General features: G+C 43.5%; 1 protein-coding gene across 1 annotated transcript in view; it reads right to left on the reverse strand.

The window, feature by feature from the left end:
- Window positions 1-17,880, reverse strand: part of cryl1 (crystallin, lambda 1) — a 35,999-nt gene continuing 18,119 nt past the window's right edge. Inside the window, exons 7-9 of the mRNA XM_080785683.1 lie at window positions 9,962-10,070; window positions 3,269-3,375; window positions 1-1,107 (exon numbers count right to left, since the gene is read on the reverse strand). Coding sequence (XP_080641809.1) covers window positions 1,000-1,107; window positions 3,269-3,375; window positions 9,962-10,070 — 324 coding nt within the window. The 3' untranslated portion in view covers window positions 1-999. The remainder of the gene's footprint in view (window positions 1,108-3,268; window positions 3,376-9,961; window positions 10,071-17,880) is intronic.

A 17,880-nucleotide genomic window follows, 5' to 3' on the forward strand; every position in this document is an offset into this window, starting at 1 on the left:
TCATATTTCCGTCAAAAGTGAAAATCATCCTCAACAATTATCCATAATCCTTCATGCTCATCTACTGTAGGTCAGCGTGGTTCCCAAACTTTGCCAGGTCGAGACCCAAAAGCGAGATTAGACGTTTGTGTCAAGCTTTAGTAGTAGATCGACTATATTTCCAGTACTTTAACGTTAATTATTTCATTTATTTTTTATTTATGGACATTCTTAAATTTGTTAGTTTTTTGGTTTTAAATTTTGTAAAAAAGAAGAAATAAAATGTAGGAAAAGAAAAAAGGGATATTTTTTCCCTTGAGTCGTGACCCATAAATTGGTCTGTGTGACCCAACAATGGGTCCCGACCCACTGTTTGGGAAGCAGTGCTCTAGTATGGGCCCTATCTTGTGCCACCCCTTACCCCTTACCCCTTATCCCTAAAACCATTGCCATTTTTTACTACTTAAAAAACCCCATTTTTAAATAGTTCAACTAGCCGATCTACAGCGACACGTTGTGAGTTTGTAGATCAGCTGTTTGAAGTATTTGAACCCATTTTGGGCAGGAACCCCTTTAGGTGTTTTAAGCATTATGTTAAATACTTTAGCTATTGAAAAATAGCAGATCTACAAGCTCATAGCGCGGCACCGAGTGCCACGCTACGCGTTTGTAGATCTGCTATTTTTGAAAAATGTGGTGCACATCTTTGAATGTATATTCTTTCAGAGCGAACGTTTTTTTTAACTCAAATCTTTTCTTCATGGCGGTTCCCTGGAACAACATATTTTGAGAATAAAAAAAACGTTTTTCAGAAAACTGTCATGATTTAGAAGACATTTTGTAGAATCGTCCTCAGGTCTAAATAAATGGGTTAAAAGGTTTTTCAAAATAGTAAAAAAAATGGCAAATATAGGATAAGGGGTATAAGGGATAAGATACAGTATAGCCCATACAGTAGATCCTCTCCGTGGCTGCATATGGTCCTCTCCTGCAGACTCTGCAGACTAACTCTGGAGGGACTCACTGGTGCTCCTTCTTCAGCTTGGCCAAGCCCATCAGGAGCTGGTCTCTCCTCTCCCTCCTGGCTGCCAGGTGCTGCTGGTCGTTGGGGATCAACTCACAGATCTCCTGCAGTCAGTGTGGACCAACGAGTTAAAGAAAGGAGAGATTATTTTTAGTAGAAGAGTCGGCCAGAAAGATAATAAATAATATAATACACCACCACCAGTGCTCAGTGCAAACACAAAGAGAGGTCAACCAAAGTTAGTTTGGGAATTTATGGTTTAGCTTAACCCATTTTGACCTGAGAAAAGATTCTACACAAATTGCCTTCTAAATCCTGTGTTCTGTGTCTGTGTTTCTATGTCAGTCGTTCTCAAACATTTTCAAAGATTTGCCTCACATTTTCGCGATTTTAGATCTGATATTTTTCAATAGCTAAATTACAACATGATGCTTAAAACACCAAAAGGCTCAAAGCCTTGATAGTGTGATTGACAAAGAAAACAATTAATGTCTTCCTTGCGCTTTTAGCTTCTAACCACCTGGCGTCTCTATTTTAGTTGTCATTATATAGGCCAACATTGTCAATATTTCTTGACTGCAACCCCCCCAATTTTCTTACATTTTGAAAAAAGCAAACCAGATCACAATGACATGACACATCTAACTCTAAACTCATGTTTTGTCATGATTTAAATGCAACATGCCTTTAATACGCTTTAATTTATGACCCCATCATAATATGAAAAGTGTCCCTTTTTTAAAGACAAGCTAAGGATTCATGGATGATTATTTCCATATAACACACAAAGGCATTTTACTGGGGTTTTAATTAATGGTGCTCGAACGTCCCACCCTAAACAAAATAAAAGTACGAGAGGCCCAGCACAGTAATTTCTCAATTAGTAGCCTTATAGTTTACACAAGTTCCAAGACTAGATTAGAATGAACATTTTATAGTGAAGAAACTTTTTTTATAGCTTTGACATGCCCGGAACGGTTTGCGGAGCGGTCTTGATATCGGAAGGTCGCTATAGTTCGTATCCCCGGACCGGCACGTTAAAAATTACCACCGCTGATGTGTCCTTGAGCAAGGCATTGAACCCCTACCATGAAATGTTCTATGAGCAGGGCCTGGCTGTAAAGAAGTTCTTGAGATTTATAGTCCAGTTACCCTGGGTAAACATAGTACCTTTCCTTTCCCGATAGATACAGTATATGCATAAAAGACCTTTTGCTTATAATAATTGGGAGAGATCAGTGCTGCTCTCGGCTTACCTTCCAGATCTGTACAAACTGCTTGTGTTGTGCTAGTTCGGCATGCTTGCGCACACACGATGACCTCCGTTTTAGTATGGCTGTAACATTTAAACAGCCTGTGATAGCGTGTGATTGAGTAACGCCTAATTATCAGGGAGCTTGAGGTCGGGGCTGGAGGTCGGGGAGAAAGAAAGAAAGAAAGAAAGAATACCCGACCTTGGAATTTCTCTGAACTATACAAGCTAAATTTGAGAACATTCCCTACATTAAGAGTCTGATGATCTGTGGCTGAAACATTCTAATTAGAACAGATAAGATGTTCTTTGAAAGAAAGCCTTTTTTTTATTTGTGCGAGGGGGAGTGGGGGGCAATTATGCAGCTCTAAAAGTATTTTGAATGAAAGCCATGCATGGAACAGGTTGCTACTCAGACCATTAACGTCTAAACTCTCTTCATGTGACCGCCGCGCTCTGACTGTAGGTGCGTTACCCGTTCAAAACACATCAAATGAATAACTGTAGTGGGTCGCCACGCACCCAAGACTTCAGTTCAAAAGATTTATTTCATTTTTGAACGGAGGACAAACGTTTCGGATATCCAGCCTTCATCATTTCCACACTAACCCCAGTAAAATGCCTTTGTGTGTTATATGGAAATAATTATCCATGAATCATTAGCTTGTCTTTAAAAAAGGGACACTTTTCCCTGATCAGTGTGGAACTGATGAAGGCTGGATAGCCGAAACGTTTGTCCCTGTTCAAAAATGAAATTAATGTTTTGAACTGAAATCTTGGTGTGTGTGTGTGTGTGTGTGTGTGTGTGTGTGTGTGTGTGCGACCCACTACCGTTATTTATTTTGATATGTCTAAACTCTCTTCTCCATGAGACGTTTATAAGAAGTGAGCAGGGACAGGGAGGTATTATACTGTATACTGTAGGTCAATGAGTTCTGATTTGATACGCTGGCTGTTGCGATGATGAAGGAAACGGCTCTAGTCGGTAAGGACGGTACTAGAGCTGAACTTACGTCATTGATGCGCTTGGCCGCCTCCCCAGAGAACTCTGGGACGGGTCCAAAGGCAGTCAGGACCCTCCTCATCCCCTCCCTGTATCTCTTCAGATAGTCCTCCAGACCTGCGGGGCGAGACCAGGAGCATACAGTATGACTACAGTATGAGAAACCGCAGGCAAATCTCGTTTCGATGAAAAGCCTGATGATGATGAAAAATGATGTAAAGCCTTCGGTTTACACTCATTCACTCATCTTCATAACATGGTGGGTTGGTGCGTTTATACTCTTATTAAAAATTGGATTACTGAAAAATGTCTGTGTGACTAAAGGGGTTATATCAGAGTGGTGATTGAGGCTCAAACCGTTAGAAATAAGTTTGAGGGACATCGAGACAATATGATATTAAATATTAACCCATTCTGACCGGGCACCCATTTTGGTGTTAGCATCATGTTATGCTTTACCTATTGAAAAATAGCAGATCTACAAGCTCTACGAGCTTGTAGGTCTGCTATTTTTGAAAAATTCGAAGAACGACTGACATTTTTAGAATCTGATCTCAGGTCAGAATGGGTTCATCAGACCAGTGTGTGTCCAGTGGAAACCTCGTATGAATCTGATCTCAGGTCAGAATGGGTTAAAACACAGTTTTAAAAATGCATGTTATAGCTGCTTTAAAACAATATCTTGGGTGTAATGATGGTTCCAGTGCTTGGTCCCTTAGAGAAGATCGACCTAGTGACCTACACACAACAATCATTGCATTATTCACATCACATGCCGTCCTGACTGACAGCCCCTCCAGGGTCTGTGTCACAGCTGTGCAACAACTTAAGTGGTGACACTGCATTCTAATTGCATTCCGAAGCTAATGATCTTCTGAGCGCAACCATTCAGTTACGCAAGATCAGGGTCACTGGTACAAACCGTACGCCAACCAATGGTTGAACTGCAAAATATCATAAAGAGGTGCAGTCTTAAGGTTTGTTTACATGCCTGTGATAACGAGACACAGGAGATGAGCACGGAACCTCCTTGAGGGGGGCGGGAAAACTTGGTTGTGACACCGGGTGCAAGTAATAACTGTCTTAACGGTGAAATCACTGGCCTAACACGTTGAATTGGGTCACTTTACTTACATTTCCTCACACCAGTGTTGTTTTTGGCAGCAAAGTTTGATTTTATTTTTAGTCATAGTCTTTATTTAGTTTTAAGACACATTTCTTTGTCACCTGGAATGTTTTAGCGTTAGTCTAGTTTTAGTCGACTAAATATCCTAAGATTTTAGTTTGACTAAATCTACAGTTTATTTAGTCGAACAAAGTGTATTTTGGCGGGCCTTGATGCCGTCGTAATGACTGTTTTTATTTCACTTGCTGAAAATAGCTGATCTACAAGCACACAACGCATTGCAGAGCAGTCGCAGCGCAACGCGTTGTGACCTTGTAGATCGGCTATTTTCAGCATGCAACTAATTGTAAAATGACTTGTACTGGATCTCTTGTCCACTAGTCCCTTCCTAACATTTTAGTCTAGTTTTTATCTGTTGACGAAATTGTCAGTATATTTAGTCTTAGTCATCATAGCTTAGTTTTTTATTTAGTTTCCATTTAGTTTTCGTCAGTGGAAAAAGGTATTTCCGTCTTAGTTTTAGTCGACAAAATCAACACTGCCTCACACCAAGTCTTCATTTTGATTCTACGGACTGTTCAGCTGTGATTTTGTGGGTAGCGTGGCACAGAACCTTAGATATAGACAGAGTTATGCAAACTGCGTTCACTTCATGGGGCTTCAGTCCAATGGAGGCTCTCCTACATAGACTTCTATTGAGAATGGGGGACATCAACCAACCAACCAAGTCCTGGACCGGAAGTATAGGCAGAAATGCACTGGACTCAGGGCAACAGCCCAGCTTTAATGATCTTAAATCCCTTTTATTTTTAATAGTTTTGTAGTAATAGTACAACATAAACAGTAAAGAGACTTTAGTTGTTACTGTACAATACTTTAAAACAGTTGTCATGTTGCACACATCTTGTTTTGCGCCGCCCTCGTTGAAAATGTTATTCCGACTCCAGCTTGGCTCAGTTCAGGCTGCATGAACAGCGCTCGAGCGCTCGGTTTCTGCCCCCTCAATGTCGTAACTCTTCTATTAGATGGCTCTGGCGTGGCACTGGTCCAACCAACCGCTCATTAGTCCAACCCCTAACCAGTGCCGTCTCCAGGCACTAATCAGCAGGGGGGCATACTTTTTTTCCAAAGGGGGCACTTCATTTTTCAATTCCATGTGTCTGTATATCAGTTAACCCATTCTGACCGGGCACCCATTTTGGTGTTAGCATCATGTTATGCTTTACCTATTGAAAAATAGCAGATCTACAAGCTCATATCGCGCCACCGAGTGGCGCGATACGAGCTTGTAGGTCTGCTATTTTTTTTAAATTCGAAGAACGACTGACATTTTTAGAATCTGATCTCAGGTCAGAATGAGGTTAATCAGACCAGTGTGTGTCCAGTGGAAACCTCGTATGAATCTGATCTCAGGTCAGAATGGGTTAAGTCCATGGACCATCGTTTGAGAATCAGTATAATAAGTCTACATGGGATGCATTCCATAGCAAGTGTTACGAAAGCACTATAATCTTAGCCCATATCCCATTGGAACACAACAGTTGGTCCCCGCAGGTTGATTCTTAGTCAAGGTGGTGGTCCCTGGTTCACAATCAGTCGAAAACCCCTGCACTATAGATCCAATGACCTAACAGACCAGACTCAAAGTGGCTGCTGTGATTCCCCTAGTGAGCTTTAACCCATTCTGACCTGAGATCAGATTCATATGAGGTTTCCACTGGACACACAACTAGTCTGATGAACCCATTCTGACCTGAGATCAGATTCTAAAAATGTCAGTCGCTCTTCGATTTTTCAAAAATAGCAGACCTACAAGCTCGTAGCGCGCCACTCGGTGGCGCGCTATGAGCTTGTAGATCTGCTATTTTTCAATAGCTAAAGCATAACATAGTGCTTACACCAAAATGGGTGCCCGCCCAGAATGGGTTAAAAGGGTTGCCATCATGGGGCACACTCCCCAAACACTGCTCCTGCTTTGACCTATAGCATAATGTTCTCTTGCTTTTTAGTTTACTAGCAAATGTCGTTGCTTAGTTTTTTATTTATTAGTCTTTATTGGTTGCATAACTAGATGTTCCTGTTGTTCTCCCTCTGAGCTTCTTCGGTAGTGGGTTCTGTATTTATGAGCGTTGCATGTTTGTCCTGTTTTTAGTTTAGTTATTTTGCCTAATTGCCTCTTCTCTTGTCCAGTTCACACTGTGTAAAAGAGACTTCTCTTGGCCAGTTCACACTGTGTAAAAGAGACTTCTCTTGGCCAGTTCACACTGTGTAAAAGAGACTTCTCTTGTCCAGTTCACACTGTGTAAAAGAGACTTCTCTTGTCCAGTTCACACTGTGTAAAAGAGACTTCTCTTGGCCAGTTCACACTGTGTAAAAGAGACTTCTCTTGGCCAGTTCACACTGTGTAAAAGAGACTTCTCTTGGCCAGTTCACACTGTGTAAAAGAGACTTCTCTTGGCCAGTTCACACTGTGTAAAAGAGACTTCTCTTGGCCAGTTCACACTGTGTAAAAGAGACTTCTCTTGTCCAGTTCACACTGTGTAAAAGAGACTTCTCTTGTAAATGTTTCCAGCTTGGTTAAAACTAAACTAAAACCTCTATAATTAGAAATATGAACATTAACATTAACTCTATACTGTAGGTATGGTATTACATTATACATATTTAATCTGAAACCTTTTAAAATGTCGCTTTTAAAAAGCCTAGTCGAGGCTTTTATTCCATTTTAAGTTGAACACCGTGTTTACATTTTACATACACATTAGTGAGACACACTATAGGTCACACCATAGTGTGAGAATTCCCAGGTAGCTCCAACCAAACTTTCACACACGGGTTTAGTTTAGTGAGGGTAGGAGGGACTTATGGGGCTATTTCAAGACTTCTATTCCCCCCCCCCCGAACCATGCAGCCTTTACCTCTGCCTCTCTGTCCATCTGTTCTTTATGTCTCTCTCTCTCTCTCTCTCTCTCTCTAAATCTCATCACCCACAACAAGTATACCTCTCTCAGCCTCTCTCTCGCCCGTTTGTATATATATATATATATATATAGTATATATATATATATATATATATATATGTCCGCCTGCAAGTCGATCCGAAGCTCCCCCGGGCAGCGGTGGCCGAACGGTTTGCGGAGCGGGGTCTTGATATCGGAAGGTCGCTATAGTTCGTATCCCCGGACCGGCACGTTAAAATTACCACCGGCGATGAAGTGCCCTTGAGCAAGGCATTGAACCCCTACCATGAGATGTTCTATGAGCAGGGCCTGGCTGTAAACAAGTCCTTGAGCTTTAGTCCAGTTATACCCTGGGTAAACATAGTACCTTTCCTTTCCTTCCCCCCCCCCCCCCCCCCGAGTACACCGGAGCAAAAATATAAGAACCTAGTTGGCCTGGACTGTTGTTTTGGCTGATAAATCACTATAAGCTTTGGTTAAAGTTTGTGTGCCTGTGCCTGGTTTTGGGGAAAGCCAGACATTCAGGCAGAGAAAAGGGAGACAGAGAGAGAGACAGAGAGGCTGAGTGCTGCTGCTATCTGATTGGAGCGATGCAGACTATAGAGCGATGCGGGATACAGTAGAGGATACAGTAGGACTAGAGAGACCTTTTCGGAGGACACAATCAAACGGTTCTGTTTTTTTCTTTTTCTCTCGGGTAGAGAGACACTGTAACAGTGTTGCCGACTGGTTTAGAGAGAGACTGGGACCGGGGTTCTGTTCTGGAGGGGTTTTGGGTTACCGGTGTGTGAGTGAGTGCATTCAGCAGTGTTGATCAAAAGGCCGCTTTGTCTGAACCACAACGTTCTCTCTCTCTCTGTCTGTCTCTCTCTCTCTCTCTCTCTCTCTCTCTCTCTCTCATCTCTCTCTCTTCTCTCTCTCTCTCTCTGTCTGTCTCTCTCCCTCTCCCTTTCTGTCTCTCTCTCTCTCTCCCTTTGTCTCTCTCTCGCTCTCTACACTCGCAGCCAGGGTCACCCTCTAGGTTTTCACACACCCCTTTGATATTCTCCATCTACCTGACATTACACACACACACACACACACACACACACACACACACACACACACACACACACACACACACACACGGCGAACAGTACACCTATGTTAACGAAGGCCGAGACATCACATGTACAGCATGTGAGGGCTCTCTCTCTCTCTCTCTCTCTCTCTCTCTCGCCAAGTAGCCACCATGGTCAGCTGTAAGGTGGAGGTTTAATGACTTATGCATTTCAGCTGTTGTCCTCGCCATCTTTTGACTACGTGGTTCATGGCTTGATATTTGAAACGGGCAAATACTGTTTTTAACAAACCCATTTAAGGCTCTATGGGCTCCATTTTTCATCACCGCTTTAAACCCCTTATCTTTTTATTATATTTACTATTTCGCTAAATGGCCAGTCTACAAGCTCACAACGTGTCAATGTATATTTGAAAAAAAAGACAAAGAAGTTTAGGGATAAGGGGTTTAGCGGTGACGTAAATGAAGCCCTTTATCTCTCGGACTGTTTTTTTGCGTTGTGCCGTGTATTCGTGGAGAAAGATAGATGTTAACATGAAATTTAGGAATTGGTACCCTACTGTACCTAGCCTTATGGCAATGTTTTGTTTATGTCGTCGAGGAGGCTGAACAAACAGCTCAAAAAAAGGACACGCACATCTACAGTAAACCTATAGGCTTATGGGTGCTGGATCAAAATAAAGTCATAATGAAGAAATAATAAAAATCCACACACCATTTGATGCTCCCAAAAATATCTTTATTGGTAGGTAACGTGTCGGGCTGCTGCCCTGACTCAGACCTTCAAGGAATGAGCAGACAATACTGTACATGTATATTATATAGTATATATATATAGTACTGTACGTCACACTACTATATATATATACATGTATTGTCTACTCATTCCTTGAAGGTCTGAAGTAGTGCTGCAGCTCGAAACGTTACCTACCAGTAAAGATATTTTGGGAGCATCAATAATTGGTGTGCTGGATTTTTTCATTTCTTCACAATGTTTTGTATATGGCCTTGTAAATTGTATTAAATACATGTATTAAATACAGAGACTGTACACCGTATACTTATCAAGCGTGGTGGTAAGTACAGTGAAATACTGTGTGCGGAAAAGTATAAATCCTTAATTTAGTATTATTTGATTTTTTAAACTGCAGGTCTGGTGAGTCGCGGGGGGGGGGGGGGCGTGTGCACGAAACGAGCATGCGTGCGCGCAAACAAATTCACGGGCCCGCACTCACGTAAATAATACGCTTGCGTTGTCGCACAGCGACTGCTCCGCCAGACACAGTGCTCCGCGCAAAATGGCAGGTCTCACTGAAAATGAACTGTAGGCGCATTATATCGCTTCACGTTTTGAAAGGCCCTTAAAACAGGTCTTACTATGCGGCCACTTTCTTGATTCCCCCTCCAGTTTATTTCCCTGTGGACCGGCACCGCTATATACAAGGACTTTGGTGTGTTCATTTAAGCATCCTTTGTGCACAACAACGTTTGATCTTTAATTGATGTCATGCCAATAATAGTTTAAACGCGATAGATGGAGATAAAAAAAGCAAATACCTTCGGGAGCGTTGAGGTGAATGGTTTCCATGGGACCGATGAAGGCGTAGCGCATGCCCAGTCCCTCTGACATCACCAGGTCAATGTCCTCCACCGAGATGACCCCGTCCTGCATGGGGGAGGGGGGGGGGGGGGGGCACCGTCATAAACATCATAAACATCTTAAACATTGCTGCAGGTGGCATGGCCAAATAGGCATGGCAGGTTGAAAGTGTCTACGGTGTGCTTGTTGGCAGGGGCACAGAAGGGATGATGCTTGGAATATAAATTCTGATAATGAGTCTATGACTCAACAGGAACAGATGAAATGGCTGCTGAGAGAGTATAGGCCTGTCACAATTATTACCGTACATAATCGTCCAATGGCAATTATTTGAGATAATCGAGAGAGAGAGAGAGAGCGAGAGAGAGACTGTTGTAAGTGGGTTTACTGGTCAGTGAAGAGAAGAGAGGAGAGTCCGCACACGGGTTTGCTCCAAGGTGTTTGCTTTTTATTCAAAACACCATAAACCTTTCGGCCGTGAACGGGCCTTCATCAGGTGATAATCGCGGCAGTATGTCTGTATGTGTGACAACTCCCTTCTATCCCAGTCGTCACATCGCGTGACTGATGACGACGACTGCATGGGCAGGTGATTCACAACTTTACTGGTCAGCTCATATACTGCTCATCCTAAACACAGGAGTAGAGACACGTCGAGGCATATATATATATATATATATAGAGAGAGGGGAGGGAGGGAGGGAGAGGGAGACGTGATGGTGCTGCCAGCGAGGCCTGGGCCAACCTGGGCCGGACGCTCAGATTTCTGGGGGAAGCTACAGATACCTGTTGGCCGTACTGCGAGGGAAGGGAAATCAAAGCTCGGACACAGATACGTTGGAGCAGGGCGAACGAGAGAACGGTGGGGAGGGGAGGGGGGGGGGGGGGACAGGGTCGTCTTTGTTAGCGCATGGCGTCCTACAACGGCCCCGTTATCTGAGCATTGCATTGGGGGTTCTCTTTTTCTGTAATCGCAAGGGGGCAACTGGCTGATTTCTCAGCCGCTCTGCTTTCCAACGCTGGCCCTGACTCAAAGGACAGGTGTGTGTGTGTGTGTGCGTGTGTGTGTGTGGTTTTGTTGGAGGAGGGGGGGGGGGGGGGTATAGCGTCTGTGTTATGTAAGCGGCTTTATACCTGAGTGAGTGTTTGGTGGACCCTGTCTGTCTTTTGTAAGACCCTGCATGGGTAACCGTAGTAATGTCACTGCAGCAGTTTTAGCCCCTTTAGGCCTGACGTCGAAATTTAAAAAAATGTCTTCTAAATCCTGACAGTTTTATGAAATACCTCATGTTTCTGTATCAGTGCTGCTCAATATTTGGGATATTTGTGGTCGTAGTGACTACATTAAAAAATATATGTTTTTTCAGCGATTTTCTTAGTTTTAAGGGTAGCTGTTGTATAATTGCAATATTACACTCCAGTGTGTGGTTTAACGTGATTATTGCCACTTCAGTGATGCTTGCAGAACTCGACTATACGTCTCGTTCCTGACCGCATCACTGTCGTGGCAATAATCACGTTAAACCACACCCTCTCGTGTAATATTGCTTAAGTCAACAATGAACCCTTCACACAGCAGACAAAACTGAACTGAAAGTAGCTATAAGCAATAATGTGTAAAAAAAAATCTTTTAAACTTTTTTTCAGATATTATGTGCGTACAAAATGTCTGCCAAAAGACAATTTGGGAAAGTATAAGACTAGAGTAGTACATAGTAGAGATTGTGCCGATTGTAATTTTGTATATGTTTAGGCAGTGGACTGCTGCATGTGTCCCCCGGGGGCAGCATCATCACAGCATGTTTACGAGTTGGCGGATCAGGCATACTGTAAAAACAATGCCGTATTTCTAGTTTACAAAGACCTGATTTGAAGCCGAGCGTTCACAGCCAAATGAGGTGAGAGGAAGCAAACCTTCCTGTATCTCAATAATTGTTGTTCTTAATTGTATATCTGCTCTGGAAGTCGTCCTCAGACGAGCCCTCCATCCAGGAGGACACAGTGCATATACTGTACAGTCGGGCAGAAACCTCTTTCTCTCCGTATTCTATATATTCTTTTCATAATTAACCCATTCTGACCTGAGATCAGATTCATACGAGGTTTCCACTGGACACACACTGGTCTGATTAACCCATTCTGACCTGAGATCAGATTCAGATCGTTCTTCGATTTTTCAAAAATAGCAGACCTACAAGCTCGTAGCGCGCCACTCGGTGGCGCGCTACGAGCTTGTAGATCTGCTATTTTTCAATAGCTAAAGCATAACATGATGCTAACACCAAAATGGGATCCCGTTCAGAATGGGTTAATGCTCTATACTCTGTCATTCTACTGTATGTCACACAAGTCGCGATAAAATAGTCGATTTATAGATCCTATACACGGATCTGCAGACTTTGCGTGTCCATTCTGTGACGACGTCAGTCACCTTTGACATATCTACAGATGCAGTATCACTCCATACAGTATATGGGTCAGAGCCCCGATTGACTTCCATTGTCAAATTAAAGTGAAATATTCCTAAAGTATTATAAATACATATATGTATGTATGTGAAGAAACATGGTGGAGTTAATTCTGTGTCCTTGGCTTACTGGCAGTGTGCCACAAGAGATGTGTCGCTGACTGGTCCAGCGGACGGTTTGCAAGCTTATAGCTCTGGACACACAGGGCTGTATTTTGCGTGTCTTAAGTACCAGGTCTTATTCCCTAACTTGAGTAAACTAAAGACCTGGAGGCGTGATCAATGCCATTTGGCTATTCTGAGTGGCTATAAGGACATTGATCACGCCTCCAGGTCTTTAGTTTACTCAAGTTAGGGAATAAGACCTGGTACTTAAGACACACAAAATGCAGCCCACAGACTCTTATATAGTCTAGGCTAGTCATGCCTAACATGCCTTTCATAACAACAAAACAGCCATTTAACGTGACACATCAAGCTGCTATACAGCAAGATGAATGGTGGCTCTGGAAGACGACATGACTGCATCATATCCGTTTATGAGCTGTACGTCCTCCACGTGACTGACAGCAGAGCTTTCACAGTTCATGCAAGATCACTGGTTTGTTTCAATAGTTTTACAGCTGTAAAAAATAAACTATGAACTTGCTTTCCTCTTTTCCAAACGTTTCCTTCTGTTTAGTTTTGTGGTTTTCACAGTGGTTGTGACGGTGTAAATAAAACCCTTTTTGAGAAACGTTCATTTGTTGCGTTCATTTACGTACGTCGTATACGTGAGAATGGTTGTGAATAGCAGAGGCAAAACAGGAGCATGGAAACGCAACTTGGGTTTAGCTCACTGATTGATTGAAATAAATGTATTAACAGTTCCAGGGCATTCCACATTTTGGTGGCATAGGAGCGGGAAAAAATTTGTCCCTTGTTTGTGCCGAATCTGGGTTCTACATGGTTTGTTGCACTCCCTCTGGTGTTGTGGGTGTGGACTTCGTTAACATTAAGGAAGTATTTAGACAGGTACATGTCGGACCCGACTGGCTTGCAGCTGCACTCGGGGTCAAAGTGTGTTCTACGGTGTAACAGTAATGTGGTGTTTTCCTCAGTTAGGGCCCAAAGAGTGCCTCCGTGGGTTCATTGGGCTTCACGTGTGTCCCGCGGCAGAAGGAGGAGGAGCGCACCAAAGGGCAGTTCAAATATACAATGACGGCCGTTGGACAGAAATCTTGTATCTCCTTTACTTGTATCACCTTTTAATTTTTCTTCTAAATAATGAATGCCTTGCTTCGTTGTACGTCACAAGGGAAATTGCAAAAAATAGACTATTTGCAAGCTTGTAGATCTGCTATTTTCCGCTATTTAAAAATGTATCATTTATTTTTGCAGCTTTTTTGCCTTTATGGATACTGTAGATGTACAGTAGCTTGACAGGAAACGGGGAGGGAGAGAGGGGTGGGGGGGCGGGGGGGACAGCAAAGTTTGTCGGGATCGGGACTCGAACCCGCGACACACTGTCATGCTGGAGGTGCCTGGAGCCTGCAGCCCAGGCCCAATTTTAAATGACTTTCCCAAAGTCCCAAAGACAGGTTTAAACTAAAGTCCACTAGGTAATTTTTTTTCCCATGAAAAGTCACGGGTTTTGGTTTTGGACATACAAGGTTTCCCTGCCTGACGGCAACGATATTCTGGAATGTTCCGGGAGGTATGCCACACGGCCGTGTGAAGAAACACATAATGACACGCTGCTGCCTGGACATATGGATGCTACGCTATGCTATGCTACGCTATGCTACGCTACGCTACGTCTCCCATCCCGCTCTGGGTGCAGACGAGAGGGCAGAGGGAACAGGGCACGCTCTGCCTTCCTTTCCCTGAACACTGATCAGAAATAAAAAAATCACACCCGTGTGAACTGAGTGTTGCAACTCCCCTCCACTAGTCGCTTCCTAACATTTTTGTCTAGTTTTTACTTGTTGACGAAATTGTCAATATATTTAGTCTTATAGTCATCATGGATTAGTTTTCATTTAGTTTCCATTCGGTTTTTGTCAGTTTAACATGTGGTTTATCGGCATCAGACCCAGACATACATCTGGCCTCTGCTCTGCTGTCTTTAGCTCACATAAAGCACTTGAATGAAGGAACCCACTTGGATCCTCAGTGAACTGAACCAATGACGAATACACACACAAAAAAAAACCTCCAAGGGCGGCGGCAGGGCCGTCCATCCATACAAGGAGGAGCAGTTACGGTACACGTACACTACAGAGATGCATTCCTACTGTACCGACAGTTCCAGTAAATCACAGCAAGCTGCGATCTGCTGGTCAATGCGTGGGGGGGGGGGGATCTTTCTTGTTTATTCATCTCTCTGCCCATCCATCCATACTGCTGCTGCTTTGAAGGGACGTTTTATTCACCTCTCTGCCCATCCATCCATACTGCTGCTGCTGCTTTGAAGGGACGTTTTCCCCTAGAATTGATTTATTTTAGACGGAGCCGCTGCCCCGTTGTCGTATTCTGTATAACACTCCCAAGGAGGGGTGAGTGTAGTAGGGGAGTTTAACCCATTTTATGAATATGAATGTCAGTGTGTGTGTCAGTGGTGCTCAAACTATTTCATGTCAAGGACCCCCAAAGATTATATGTATTTGACCGCCCGACCCCCCCCCCCCCCCAATATCAAAATATTGAATCCCAGAAGCAATTAGGTGATTGTGTAATAACTGCGACCCTATACCCAGAACATCACAATTCTGTGCTCAGTGCATCGATTCATATTAGACAATCACCTTTTTTTAATATTATTTTATGGAGGGACAGACAGTAGGCTGACAGGACATGGGGAGAGAGATGCGGGGGGGGGGGAAGACATGCAGTAAAGGCCGTCGGGATCGGGAGTCGAACCCGCGGCACACTGCCTAGACTGGACTACCAGCCAAGGTGCCTGGACCGCTGAGCCACGGCCCAGGCCTGACAATCACATTTATTAGTAACCAATGATGTTGCAGAGATGAATGGGGGGGGGGGGGGGGGGTGCGGAGCTGATAGGGCCGTGCCTTAATGAGTGACATCTCCTGTGATGATTGGGGGGAGTTTAAGTTCTCTGCAAACAACAATCAGTGCAATGAAAACAGCCTTCTGTCCGACTGATTGGGAGGCTTTGGTGGCCATTTAAAGTGTCCCTGCAGTCCCTAACACTGTAACATTGCCCTCTTTGTGTGCATCTCTGTTGGGAATACAGTAGTATTGTGTGTGTGTGTGTGTGTGTGTGTGTGTACGCGTCTGTCTCGGTTCTGTGAGAAAGGGTTCGGGGGACACACTACACTATATCTCAGGTGTACAGTACAACAGTATCGGCCGCTCTGAGGACACAATGTCCTCGAACCGAGCTGAAAGGAGACGTTTTTATTACGTGTCTCTCTCTGTCACAAAGGACATGGAGAGAGGAGACACTGTATCGACAGGAGGTCTACAGAGCCTCCATTAGCGCTGCCTTGTCCCGAGAGAGAGAGAGAATGACTCTGGTGCTTTTTGCTCTTGGACTACAGTTTGTTTTTCTCTTCACTCGCTCTTCTGTTTCATACTGTATGTACAGTTAGGTGTTCACTGAGACCCGCAAGTATAGCCTATAATGACTGTCTTACAAATTCTGTTAAAGAAAAACCCAGGAGCACAGCTATAGAGCCTTTTCTGCTTTTCTGTTCGTTGGGTCGAAGGTTAGTGTGAGAGCGAGAGTGTACTGATTGATATAAGCCCTAAATTGGGTCCATTAAAGCCTCTCTCTCTCTCTCTCGGTTCCTGTCCCCGGGCGAACGATGACATTTCATTGGCTCGATACTTCACTCTCCTACTACTGTGACTGTGAGCCAATTATTCATTTGAGACTTGATAACAAAATAATCTCTTCAACAGCCTCTAAGGATCAAAAAGGGGACAAGAAGCTACTTCCACACACGACTTCTATGGGGCTTATACGTTTAACCCAGTCTGTACGGGAACTCCTTTTGGTGTTTTAAGCAGTCTCTTATACTTTAGACATCGAAAAATAGCAGATCTACAAGCTCATTACGAGCTTGTATAGGTCTGCTATTTTTGAAATATCATGAAAATGTGGTGCAAATCTTTGAATATATAATGTATATTCTTTCAGAGCGAACTTTTTCAAGTCAAATCTTTTGCTTCTGGGAGGAGGGTCCCTGGAACTATACATATTCTCAGATGGGGGTCGGCGGCCAATTACAGATAATTTTGGGGGTTCTCGACATGAAAATGTCGGAGAACGACTGATATAGAAACATCGTGTTTTTTCTTCTTTGTGGAATCGTCCTCGCGGTCTGAATGGATTAAATTTAGTTAACCCATTCTGAACGGGAACCCATTTTGGTGTTAGCATCATGTTATGCTTTAGCTATTGAAAAATAGCAGATCTACAAGCTCATAGCGCGCCACCGAGTGGCGCGCTACGAGCTTGTAGGTCTGCTATTTTTGAAAAATCAAAGAACGACTGGCATTTTTTGAATCTCAGGTCAGAATGGGTTAATCAGACCAGTGTGTGTCCATGTGGAAACCTCGTATGAATCTGATCTCAGGTCAGAATGGGTTAAGTTTCCGGCCCCTAATAGTCGTCGTCATCATGTGATTATGTAACGGATCTTGAAGCATGTTCACTGTCATCGTGCTGTAGTTTGGAGGCGGACTACCGCGCGCCGTGCGGAGGTCACAGTGGAGACGGGTTGACGGGACATTTCCTCCTCCTGCATCCATTACTATGATTTATTGCGAATTCAGTGAGCACTTACTATGAGACCTAGCAGATCATGTCTGTGTGTCTGTCTGTCTGTCTGTCCCGCTTTTGTGCCCATATATGGAGCTGAGTGATTTGTGTCACCATGACTCAGCCATAACCATATAAGGAGTCCCCAAAGCAGCTATAGGTCCAAAACCCAAATATGTACGAGCTGCGTTCGCTTCCCGCGTTTGCGCGTCTTACTGGTTACATTACTATTATTATATATTACTGTACATACTGTACATACTGTACATTCAACAAACGAGTGTATTTATTTATTCCCATTATTGCATTTACTGTATTGCACTCTGGTTTGGACGCCACTATTCATTTCATTGTCAAAGTATTTGTATACTATGTGCAGTGACAATACGTTGAATCTAATCTAATTACAGCAGTGGCTCCCAAACGCTTTCAGCCCCAAATTGACACTAATTAGCCCGCAGACCCCCCGACCCATTTGAAAATATATATGCCATGCAGGACCCCCAATAAGATAAGATTTTTACGGCTCCAGCAGTGATTCTCAAACCGTTTAATTTCAAGGACCCCTTCCCCAGTTTGACATGCATTAGTCTAAGGACCTCCATTTCTGTCTCTGGGACCCCCAATTTATATTGTAG

Source organism: Protomyctophum bolini, assembly GCF_963924005.1.
Source record: "Protomyctophum bolini genome assembly, chromosome: 16".
In the NCBI taxonomy this organism is placed as follows: Eukaryota; Metazoa; Chordata; class Actinopteri; order Myctophiformes; family Myctophidae; genus Protomyctophum; species Protomyctophum bolini.